Source organism: Phalacrocorax aristotelis, chromosome 5 (assembly GCF_949628215.1).
Source record: "Phalacrocorax aristotelis chromosome 5, bGulAri2.1, whole genome shotgun sequence".
Lineage (NCBI taxonomy): Eukaryota > Metazoa > Chordata > Aves > Suliformes > Phalacrocoracidae > Phalacrocorax > Phalacrocorax aristotelis.
In genome coordinates this window covers 65,076,364-65,089,429 of record NC_134280.1, presented here as the reverse complement: position 1 = coordinate 65,089,429, position 13,066 = coordinate 65,076,364, and the positions used below count along the sequence as shown (strand labels likewise).

At 36.8% G+C, this 13,066-nt stretch overlaps 1 protein-coding gene across 1 annotated transcript in view; it reads left to right on the top strand.

Annotated features, from left to right (window-relative positions):
• LUZP2 (leucine zipper protein 2) overlaps positions 1–8,764 on the top strand; it is a 200,217-nt gene extending 191,453 nt beyond the window's left edge. The window contains exons 11-12 of the mRNA XM_075094953.1: positions 7,375–7,452; positions 8,139–8,764. Of these exons, the coding sequence (XP_074951054.1) occupies positions 7,375–7,452; positions 8,139–8,243 (183 nt within the window). The 3' untranslated portion in view covers positions 8,244–8,764. The remainder of the gene's footprint in view (positions 1–7,374; positions 7,453–8,138) is intronic.
• Positions 8,765–13,066: the final 4,302 nt, after the last annotated feature.

Here is a 13,066-nt window from a genome sequence, read left to right as displayed (position 1 = left end):
CTAAATGACATCTATGAAGGTCATAAGAAGTTGCATCATCTTACTTTAACCACCCAGTCTGTGCACTGTGCTCTAAAAGAGGAGAAGGATATGGAAAACTGCAGGGGTGTCTTATGAAAACGTATATGCACACTTAACGTACATCTGGCTCCACATCTTGCTGCTAAACAGTGAGCGTCAAAGGACACTGAAATACAGATCTGTAATAAACTAATGAGCAAATCTGATAAAACATGTCTGTGAATAAACTGTGGTCCTAACCTGGCTAATGACGACTAAGATATCTATTTTGTTAGTTGACCTAATAGTACCATCCTTTTCTCCCGTACCTGGTTTAGTTTCTTCAGAACTAGCTCAGTACTTTCTCCTCCATTGTGCTCTACAAACATCCTGCATATCTGCTTTAGTGCCCACTGAAGCCAAAAGGAGGGCTGTAGTGATGTGAAGGAATGCTGAAGCGGTGGTGTTCAGTCTGCTACGTCTGTACGATACCCTTTAGCAGCGGTGGGATTATTTTCTTACTGTAAAAGCTGGATATAATATTGCTTATTTAAACTTCTTGATTTCCCGTCCAGTTGTAGTATGTTGGAGGATTATTTGAGCAATAAAACCAGTTCTTATTTGCTGTGTTGATGCAGTGGAATGCCCTTCTAATTACATTGCTTAGCGATTTGCAGATCAAATTGCAAAGGCTGATAGCCAAGGGACACGCTGAATTGTAACTGGCTTTTTGAAAATTCTTCTTAAACGAAGATGCACGCTTGGCTGATCCACCTTTGTAATTTATACATCCAGCTGTGAACCTCTCCAGCTCTGCTGTATAATTCACTAGGTGAACTGAATACCATAACTTCTGAAATTTTGTGTACTTTGCTGATCACACTGCATATTTTATAACCAGAATTTCACACAAAGATACATTATTAATCAAACTGCACACTAAACTGAAAAAGGCAGCAAGGTACTTCAAGACATATGCGCCACCTCAATTTTCCCATCTTGTTGAATTTCTCCCTGTTCTAGATATTTTTTTTTTCCTCTCGTATACTCAAAATGTATTGCTTAAGGCAAAATGCAATTGCTCTATGATGTTTTTACTTTACAAACTCAAATAGATGGTTAAGGTGTTTCTTAAAGTTTATGTAGAGCAAGTAACAAGCATTCAATTGGGTCTAACTCTTTCTCTACCATGTTGAAGAAAATCATAATAAGAATTCTGCTGTGCTTAGTCATAAAAATTGCAAGCGTTGGCCAAACTAAATTTAAAGGAGATGTTTAAGAAGCCATGCAATTAAAAAAGAGTTAATAACAGTGAAAACAGTGAAAAGGCATGTCCAACTGTCAAACACACTTAAAAAAAGTTTCCAGAATTTCTTTTCCTGAAGTCTTTTCCCCTGGAAAGGTTTAGCTTTCACTACTTGGAAGTCTGACTGCTGTGTGTTAGAGCTTTTCAAGATAAATCTTCATATATTAGATCCTTTTTTGTGTTTTGTGATAAAAATACAGCATATGTGATTTAATGTATATAATGTTTGTCCGACAAATATGCCAGTAGTTACAAAATGCATGGCAGATGTACTGGAAATATCACTGAGGGCAACTTAATGGCAAGGTAAAGAATGTTTCCATACATGAAATATAGAGATTATTCTAGAAAATTAATTAATTCATGGCTGAAATTCTGGGATCTGTTACTATGGTTAGATACAACGCTTTTTTTTTTTTAATTAAAATAAGGAAATATTAGGGAAAGGAGAAAAGATTAGACAGGACTCTCAGCTTCAGAGAAATCCATCCTTCTGCCTTGTTTCACTGCTCTGAGTCATAAAAATATTTCAAGGTTTGGTCATCATTTATTTAATAACCGTTTACTTGGATAAATACTGGCTGTGGTTATAAGTATTGAAGGTTTGCTTCCTGAATCTAGAAGAAGGGGGTTGCCTGTGTGGGCACATGCTAACGAAGCTAGGATGAAATGTACTTGATTGAGAAGTCTGTAGGAGCTGAACAAAATACCTGCAGCAGAATCCATCTTCATCTTTGATGACCCTATAAATATGACTGTTGCTCTTAAAGCTTTAACAAATGTTAAGCTTCACTGGGTGAGGAAAACAACAAAATAGTCCAAATGCTCCTTCCAACCTAGTGAGGTAAACTTTGTTTGTGGCCAATGAATAGAGCAAATACAAACTGAATCTCCAAAACATCAGTTTAACATATAACGGGAAATTGGAGAATCGAGAATTCAGTGTAAAAATGCATTTGGCTTGCATTGTGTTTAAATGCCTGAACACCACATGTGCTTTTTGTGAAATATTTGTGAATGCAGTAGTGCATTGATATAGGGAACATGGGGATTGTGCTTCTGAATCCACCATCCCCCCTCCCTTTGAAACTGCCAACCTCAGGCTCCATAAGGGGTGGCAGAAGGCGGCACAGAACCTAGTTAACGATACACTGCCTGTTCTGTTCTAAATGCCATTGACAGGAAATAAACTTAGGTAATATATGTGGAATTTGAGAATATTATTAGCTTTTTTGCTGTCCGTTTCATAAATGCAAAACAGTATGCTGAATTTTATTACAATCTTGTGTGAAAAGACATCCTTTCACCATGCTAACAATAATTTGCACTTAAAATGTTGCAAGATTTTGGTCACCCGGTGCTCTTCAGCTAGATCAAAGCATGTGTGTTGAATTATCTTCTCCTTACTTTATAGCTTCCCAGGTGTCTGGTCTTGTCCACCTCTGCCATGTCCGCTGCTTTTTGATTTGTATTCTTTATCCACCTGTCACTTCAGGCACAAACAAGAAAATAACCAACATTATTAAGTTGTATTATTGTGTTGACCCTAGAGCCACATAGCACACTTCTGAATCCCTGGAAAGACATTAGCTAAGGGACAAAAAGCAATTGTCTAGATACGGTGCCTTCAATTTTCCCCTGGGTAGCAGAATTTTTTTTTATTATTATTTTTATTTTTGGCCTGTAGCTTAAGAACCTGACTGAACTTCTATGGAAGCACTAAAAAGGGGGACAGGCAAAAAAATAATTTTGTGTTTATTCCAAACTTTAAATCATTACACTGAGGTTGCGTTATGAGATTGCATTGCCTGCTGAGTTACATGGGACTTATTCAGATGGCGACAGAACAGTTTCCTGCCCTCCCATGAAGCCAGCACAGGTTTAAAACTTACCTGTGACCAACGGAGGTTTTGTGCAGACAAAACTCTCTCACCTTCTGTGCGGCGTTGCCACTCCTCTCCATACGGCTGGGGAAACGGTCCATGCTGTGAAATGCCATGTTACGCTTGGCGTGAAAACCAGAGCGTCCTCGAGGTATCACTGACAAGGTTTAAATTACAACTTGCTTTGTTATGATGGTACAAGAGGAGTCAGTGGAGTTGCATTAAAGTAACAGGACTGTCTTGAGACCTTTTTTTCTGGGACTTATTGCCTTCCTTTTCTTTAACCTTCTGGATGTTGTTTCTACTTGGATGTTTTTAGTCTTTTCTGATAGTGCTAGCATTTTATTAGCTCTTCTAGTAATAACCTTTCCAATAAATGTTCATTCTTTGGAAGAAAAGCAATTGATCTTCTCTGAGAGAAATAGGGAAAGTTGCTTTTTGCTCAGGTATATGCATCTCTGCACAAGCACACCTTGCGGGGGGGGCATCATTTTGTACCAGACTTCCTCCTCCCTGGCGGTGCAAGGAGTGAAGATGGTGGGTTATGAGGGATAAGGGTGTGCTCTGCTGTATTCTGTTGTGTTTGAGGGCTTGTACGTGAGCTGGAAACATAACTGTCCTGCAGAGAGGCTTTCAGAGTTGGTATCTTGCCTTTCCTGTCTCCAACAGGGCAGCAGGAATGCCCGCTTTTGTGGGAGAATCACACGGGTATAAGCTCGCCCTCACGCCCCTGGTGTGCCGAAAACTTGATTCAAAGCTTGGCAAAACCCCAGTATCTCTTCCTGCAGGCACTTCTAAAATCTCATCTTCATAAAATAGAAAAACCGTGCTGACAACATTTCAACCCCTTTATTTTCCAAAAGCAATTATTATTGCTTTTTGCTAGTTTCCACCGTGTCAAGCTCTCATTCTGTGGTTTTGTAATTAGTGTACCTCTCACAGGAGTGAACCTGACAGAGAGAGAGACTTGCACAGAAGAGCAAACAAAACCATCTTTCAACCACTTGGCACAGAGGGAACTAGCAAAAAAATTTAAAAATTTAATATTTGGCTTTCTTTTTTTGTCTGTATGTCAGTCGTGGCTGTGAAAGGTATTCTAGTGCATTGGTTTTATATTTCCTTATTCATCTGAGATGGTCTTTAGCTGAGAAAAAGGGTGTGGGTGTGTTTCTATATTTATGTGTTTATTCATACATATATCTGCACGTATGTACACACACCTCTGTGTGTGTATGTATACATAAGCACAGAAATATACACATGGGGGGGGTGTGTGTGTGTGTTTGTAGAAGTGCATGAGGGTATATCTGTAGGGGATTCAGTTTAGGTTGTTTAAAACCAGTTTACACTGATAGGAGCAGGTGCTGTTATGCCCATCTGTCTCAGCTTTAGGAACTGAACTGAGTTAAAGCCGAGAGCCAGTGGATGCGTACAGCTCATCCGCCGTGACTGGTTACAGTTCTGGTATTGAATTGCTGTTGTCTGATGGCATATTGAAAGCCATTGCTGGTGTTCAATCTGTAATTTATTTGTTAATCATATATAAGGTTTCACTGTGACAAGGAATCAATAATGAATGCTTTATGCTTTAACAACTTAAAGACATACAGGTTGCCTTCTTTAGAAAAATGTCCTATTCTACTGTCTTTCTCCAGCAGCGATCCGTATGGTGTGTTACTAAAAAGGAAAGCAACTGTGAGTGAAAAAATATTAAATACTGCAGACATAAATCTTTCCTTCTGTTTTCCTACCAAGATGGCCTTTGTTATCTGGTCTATGAAAAGAGTATGAAAGATTAGTCACTTATAAAGCATTGGTTTTATCATTACCTTTAATTTTCTCTTTTTTTTTGCCTCCTTCTATATACGTCCTAAATGGTTGACCTATATTTTTATTAGTTTAAATTAATATTTTTTAATTCCTATCTCCTATGTATTGTCTTGGTGAAATAGATTACCTGAAATTTTCTATTATATACAGTTAGAGTAAATTATGGATTTGTAAATGGTTTTATATTTTATTAGCGTTATTTCTGTCACATTACACAACCTGAAATGCTGCTGGGTTTTTTTTGACCTATAACATCTTTTGTCCTCAACCTGATCACCTGGAAGTCTCTGACACTCTCAAATTTTTCTAAACATGACTAAGCCAAAACCATTTTTTTAATCTGGCTTACTAGTAAATATGCTAAATACAAGTTCTGCTGGGACCACATTTTTGAGCTTTTGGAGTATTGAAAGTCTATTAAAAATTTCTACTCTTTGTCTTCTCATTCTTTAGTCTTTGTCTAGAATGTAAGCCACCTGTTGTTATTTCATTTTTTTATAAGAGGAGGAGTAGGTGCTCTATCAGTAGATTTTTTTTTTACTATCCTTATTATTCCCTATAATGTAATATTAATCCAGCTTTTATTAGCTATTGTGTATAGTGGGAAAAATCGGAAAAAGAGTCCCCGCCATTAATCACTTCAATTACACCATCTCAGAGGCTCACTTCAGTAGCTTAAATATGACTAAAACCCCCCTGAAGTACTATAAAATTCTTGGCAGTACCACCATCTCTCCAGAAGCTTTCAGAAGGGAGGCAGCCATTTCCTCTCCAAGTAGTTTTCCTAATAACATGTTTCATTTTCGTATCCACACCTGTTCGTAGATCAACTTTGTTACAGGCGAGGGACCAACAGAATTTCTCAAGTGCAAAAACTTAATTAATTTTCTTCCCCCTTGTCAATCTCTTGCTTTTTAATTAACTCCATTCTAATGTCAGTTCTACTGAAATGATATTTATAAAATTTCTTTATATTTACTTTGCATGTGAGGGTGTTTATTTTCAGTGTTCTTTGCTGAATGAAGTAATTTTTATCATGTCGTGATTTAAGCTGCTATAGGATGAATTCAGATTTACTTTCCATTTTCTTAAGAAAGTGTGCCTAAAAAAAGCCTCAAAACGTACCATTTAGAGATTTTGTTCACGATTCCTTTACTCTTCTAGACACAGAGAGCTTACTGTACCCTAGGCCAATGTTATCAACAAAAATATATATAGAAAAAAAAAAAAAGTTGCAGAAATGCCAGCGAGCCTTGTAGTGGATGTTATTGGGAGTTTCTTGTTGGAGGCACGTTTGCATTCATATTCCCATGAGCAAAGCTCATGTCCATATACTAATGATTTTTTCACCATTTTTTATTAATATGTTGGATTATGTCTGATGTGTAAAAAATATTCTATCTAGGCTTGACATAGCTTCAGAAGTCTTCAAGGGTTTCTGCTAAAGAGGAAACATTTCAGAGGAAGAGTTACGTTAAAATTTAAAATAAAACTACTGTTATGTTAGACTCTTGATGACTTAAAACAAACCCTTACTTATTTTCACTCCATTTAAATGTATCAGTTTTAATACCAAAGCAAGTAGAGAAATTCCAATGTGAACACATTTTAAAGTAATGACCAAAGATTATCAATATTTTACTGTATTTCACATTTTAGTTTCTTTGCCTATGGCATCATTAATCCCACTTCTGAAGGGACTTTAATTTAATTACAGCAGAAGTTGTAGTGTTGGGTAAATCCCTACTTAAGACTTGTAACACAAGATCTTTTTGGTTCAGAAACCTACTGTGTAATTAATTTTATTTGTGCTGTTCAACTCTGTACTCCCTCATATTTAAAAGCATATTGGCAAAAAAAAAAATTATATTATTGCTAGAATAGCAATGAATCTAACAAGCTTTTCCGTATCTTGAGAGTCATCTGAATTCCCCATTCAGGGAATTATTATACATATCCCCACTCAGGGATTATTATATGTAAGAGATCTAGTAGTTTAGACAAGGGAATAGTAACAGACAACTCCTAACTGTAAGGCTAGTTTTCATCTGTTTGTTACTATTTCCTCACCCATAACAGACAATTAATTACTTATCTGTTCCATGGGACCACTGTAGGAACAAACTTCACTATCTGTGATGAGAAAAAAAGCTAACTCTGTTCAGTTGTTAGGTTTTCAGCCACATTAGAGTACTACAGGGATGATGGGAGTATGGGATTCACTTAGCTATGATAACTTTGTTCTGTTCCATTTCATCAACTAGGCTAAAAAACACACTAAATTTTTTTTTAAGAAAACCATTAATATTTTAGGAAAAAATATGAAGTAGTTATCTCTGACATCTGTATTGACAGGTTGGCAAGACATGTTTGGGGAATCGCAATAATTCAACATCTCCTTTGAAGACAGCAGAAACAGAGGCAAGCTTTCAGGTATTCTGTTTCTGAGGAATTCTCACGTTTTTATTAAAAGGTCTTGTAAAGCATGCAATTACCTTAAGTATATTTATGCATTCTACGCTAATGCTTTTGAAACAGAAATGCTTACCCAGTTCAGACTTTGACTGCACCTGATTGCAATTCATCTGCTCAAAATGGCTTCCGGATGGTAACAAACTGCAAAACTATTTAATACTTGAAGAACTGCACTTTCCTAGTAGTCAAATGACTTAATTTGATAACGTGACGTCCATAGCACTGGGAAGAAGTGAAGGGAGAGATCTCTGAAATAATTATATGCCTGCAATTACGGGAAGCTGTATTGAGCCATGTTATCAACAGAAGGGTCTTAAGCCAGTTGTATGCCCGAATACTTCATTTGATAGGCCAAGAGAAAAAGATAAAAATCACTGTGATTATAAAGCAGCATCAGACTTGTATGGTTTTGCACTGTCAAAGATTGTTAAATATGCTTCCTTTAGTAGAGATCAGAACCCTTTCCTAGAGGCAGTTGACGAATATCATATTCTGTTACATTAGTTTAAGACTGGTACACTAGTTGAACAGAAATACAGGTCTGTGCACAATCGCCATTGATTTTTAACATACTTTTTATTTGCTTATGTATGTGCATATCGTGTATGCAATGCTTACACTGATGTTATTTTCACCTTCAACAGAAGTTGCACAGCCCTCCATGGACTAAACCCGAAGATAAAAAATCACCTGAAAGAAATGAGAAAAAATTTGAAGAGTCCGTTAGTACAAAAGAAAAAAACCTCTAAACACTACTAATCTACATTAAAAATGCCCATCACTTGCTTCCATCTTCATATTCTTTTTAGTCCAGAGGCATGAAATGTACCAGGTTTCTAAAGCATGCATTTTTCACTATTTTATGAATGTTTATAAATTAGTCTAGAATAGACCAATTAGTACCTTCCAGCAATAATCCAAAATGGATGTTTGAAGAAATGCTTTGTAATACAGTTGGTTTTTGAACTCTTGTTCTACCTGATCAGTAATTGCATACTATAAATTAGTTTCTTTGTAAACAACAGCTATTCTCAAGTATTTTCTCAGTCTGTTCTACTTCATGTATCTTTATGGCAGATTAGGTTTTAAATCAAGTTAAGAATTAATGGGCAGTTAACGTGGGGAAAAAAACATATCTGTGCAAACATAGTTGAAGTACAGTACAACTCATAAAAGCAACTGTAAAAATGGAACAGTAGGGGTCCATTACCTTTCAGTAATATAACTTCAAATCTGCTTACTTCAACAATAAAAGATGTTTGGTTGGTTAGTTGTTTTTTTTTTTTTCCTAACTGTTATCACAACTAGTCCATTTTTGGGCACTGAAGCACTGACAGAAATGCAGAGTTAAAGGGATGGAGATAGAGTGGTGGCTTTTAGGACTCAAGCAAAAAATTTTCGCAGGTAGAACTGAGTTAAAATCTTAAAGTTTAGGTACTAGTCGTGGGAAGTCAGTTCCATCCTTGATATTTGCCCTGATCTCAACAGGATAAATATGCTTTAAAGGGTGGCCTACACTACAGGTGGCCCTTGGTCACTACAGCAGGGAGGAGCACTTTGGTTGGGGTAAGCTCTGTGACTCCTAGGGTTCCTCGAGTTTCTCGTGGGTTACATAGTCTATGACAAGAACGCAGAAAGGAAGGGAGAAGGAAGGGAGAATGCTTTTGCTTCTGTGTGTGCATGTCATTATTGGTCTCATTTAGGAATTCATATGCCTCATCTTGTTGAGATGCAAATCTTTCAAAAACTAGTGCCTTAGGAACAGTAAATTGCCCAATGGATTGCTTTTATGCTTTCCTCTTGCATGAAGTGTTTTAAGCAGCTGTACACTCCCACCTTCTTCTTACTACACACAGCAGCACATTACAACTTCTACTAGATTGAAAGCAATTATATTAGTTTGCTTTTCCTTGCTTTTGGCTCAGTCTGAAAAGCAAATAGACAAATCTTTTCTTTTGTTTGGTTGTGCTCTCTGCTTCAGTTTTAGCTTTTATGATTTTACCCATCCTTCAACAGTCCAATCCAATAGCTGTCTGTTCCTTGCTGGCATGAATAATATTTCACCCTCCTGTCTTTTGTTTGCTCCTCCACTCACAGGCAGATATTGCAGAATGGTAGGTTTCTCTGCCTGGAAGAATTACAACAATTTTAAAAAGAAAAGAACCTCATGAGCTGGCCAAATGATGGCAAAGCACTGCTCAACAAAGCCACGCTACTATCAAAGAAAAGTTTATCCATGTTAAGTGTCAAAAGAAGGGAAATCCTAGCCACAGAAATAACCAGAAAGGAAATGTGCCTTTTCACATCTGATCCTAAAATCAATCATCATCAAATCGTACCTATCAAATACTATATGAATTTATTTCAGGCAAATGCAGGCTACATAGCTGACGTTTGCTCCATTTCAGTTATAGCCACAGCAAACCCGGCTGAAGACAGTCTGCTGTATTTCAAAACTTTCAGTGAGCAAAAGACTTGTGATCCTGTCATACCTACAGCTGGTGCTAGTTTCTAGTTATGTCAAAACCAACATTTCTTTGCATATGACACACCTTAACTGAAATATCTGAAGGATGGGCTGGAAAGGTCACAGAAACCGTTTCAGTCATCTCTTTGGAAAGGACAAGAGCCTTCACATACACGTCCCAGAGGGATGAGGTAAGCTGTCCTACCTGCCGTGCGTTTCACCTTTCTGAAGAACTCTGCAGCACTGACAGCATATCTGCTGTCGTTATAACTGCTTATTACTGCTGTGCCAAGGGATGGCTTGGAGTTGGTGTCCACAACATGAAAGAACTGTACCTTGTAATTCAGCAACAATCTAGCTTGCTTTTTTTTCCTTTTTTCTTTTTTTTTCAGCATACGCAAAACCACTGAATGGTTGAGCAGCCCTCTGCTTTCTGGGAATGTGCATCATTTAACTGGTATTTCACCACCAGGAAGATAATGTAATAGATCTGTTTACCATCAGAAAAACAGCACAAAATGTTGAGACGGGTGGGGTGTTGTGAGGTTATTTTGTGTTTTGTTTCCAGAAGGTTTATTGTTAGAAGCTTTCCTCTAGCCATGGGGTCATGATCTAGGGTATGTTTGCATGCATGTATGCTTTGACTAGCGTGTGTCCGTTTTCCTAGGTGATGGTGAAGATCAGGTGAGACAGAACTGAATAAAGCCATGTGGGTGTGGAGAATTAATCCTCTTGCTTTGATTAAAGCTGTAGAAATCAGGTATGTCTGGTCTGAGGATTACCTGACCACCTCCAGATGGGACATTGATGCCACTCATTCTCAGTGTGATTAACAGTTTCACTTCTTGAAGATGACTGCTTATCTTCATACCTACTATTTTTAGAATAATCCACATAATGATGCAGAATTGAGAAAAATAATGATGGCTAAAGTAATCTTTTCTCTGTATATAGTGTAGGTATATCTGATATATTTTGTAGGTATGGCTTAAGAAATATTGCTATTCTGAAGATTCTAGTCTTGTATCAAGAGGTTGGTACACATCTAAAGTGAAATGTATCCTTGATGGTTCTGTCTCGGAGAACTACAGTTCCAAAGCCTATTAACCTCTTTTCAGTTTATGAGGAAACTGCTTTTCCATTTATACATGGAAAAAAAGAAAAAAAATATTTTAGGGAGGACATTGGAATGTGTAAGAGTTTGTGTGGTAAAAGTCAAGGATTTTGAGAACAAAGGAAAAAACCCTCATGATAATGCTTCTAAGCATTAACACTGCTTGTCACTAGTAAAGGTGTGTATATTTTCCCTCAGTGGATCAATAACCATTCTTCCATTCCAGCCATGAGAGTGAGTAGTTTCACATCCCACCACTGGGATGAAGCTAAACAGACCTTGCTATTTCCTCTGATTTATAGTTACTCAACATTATAAATAACATGGTCATAAAGGAACTTCATTTTATACAACTTAAGTCACAGTCACCCTTACTTGGTCTCTCTAGAATGCTCTAAAACTCTCTTACGAACGGGTTCAGAGCAAGCCGTGTCACTGGGTCTGTTTCCCTGGGCAGACTCATCATGCCACAGGGCAGCACATCTTCAGAAAATGTTTAGTAATTCCGTGCAGTTGCCTGGCAACCACGTCATGGACCGCATCCTCCTCTTTGCAAATAAGGATTACACATAGGGAGACAAAATGTTTTTCTATTAGATATTCCAAAGTTTAGCATTTAAAAGCAATTTAAATTGCCAAGAGAGGGCCAAGCATATTCTCTGGATGAGATGGATTTTTAGATTGTTTCAAACTTTAAACTTCTATTTCAGTTTTCCTTTGGCATAATAGACTTCTCTGAGTTAATCTCTCTTTCTATGCATCTGTGTCTATGTGCATATGTATTTGTAAGCATACGTGCATATTATATATACGTCGATACATAAATTTGTATGTAAATATGCATACACATGTATGAGTGTGTATGTAAATAAAAGTTCTGGAGTGAAATTTCATCCACGGTGAGATTTTCCTTTATAATATAAGATTTGTAACTAAGAGGTTTCTCTTCACCAAAATGATAAAGATCAAGGTGATACCTATTTACAAAAACAGAGCACTAAATTCCTCTAGTTTTCTTACTGAAAAGCTAAGAAAATGTTTAAGTTTGTTTCTGTTTCAAATAGGACATTCTGTGTGGTAGAACATGGTAGATCATTTTGCTTGAGGTAATTTCATTAGATTTGATAAAAATAAGTCTTGGTGCTTCCCTGCTTAAGAATTAAAGTAGTGCAATCCAGCCCATTACTGACCTTTCATACTGAATGTTATATACATAGGGTGGCTTTCATACAGTTATACAATAACCTCTGAAGGTTGTGGGGTTTTTTGTTGGTGTTTGGTTTTTGTTTTTTTTTTTTTTCCCCAGAAATAACGGACTATGCAAAGCCGAAAATTACAATGGCAGTCCAGTTCAGATGTATGTGTTACAAAGTGGTCAGAAGGACTGACTTTTTTCCATTTGAACAATTTTTCCAGTGTGAACGGAGGATGCTCTCACTGAGTCTTAGAATATTAAACTTAAGATACATTGAGTTCAGTGCCTCTGCCTGACCGTGTGGCTTTGGGAAATCTGTCTCACTCTCACTTCTGCAAGTACTTCAGTACAAATGATATGACACGCTACTTTCTATAATGTGAATATATCAATGTGGGATAAGATAGTTTAATTTTTTAAAGTCAGATCCTCAGACTTAAAAATTTTATAGCAGCATATGAAATATTAGCATATTTTCTTTGCTTGTTGAAAAATATTCAAATTTGATTTCTTAAAGGGAAGCTCCAGAAATGGGTGGGTTTCTGGAAAAAAATTCAAAACTGTTAATAATAGCTAGAAATACCTATTTTATTTGTCTGTCTTCCATTTTACATATTCTGAGTGTTCTTTTTTCTATATATGTTGACAAGGTGTCTATAAGAAAAATCCCCATTTTGGCTCCACTTAAAAACATGAAAGAAAATAATTTCTTGATGAAAATAGAGAGCAAAGTCTGCATTTGCAATCCTACTTGGTAGTTACCTTTTTATTTTACATCTACTGTTTCTTTTTAAAG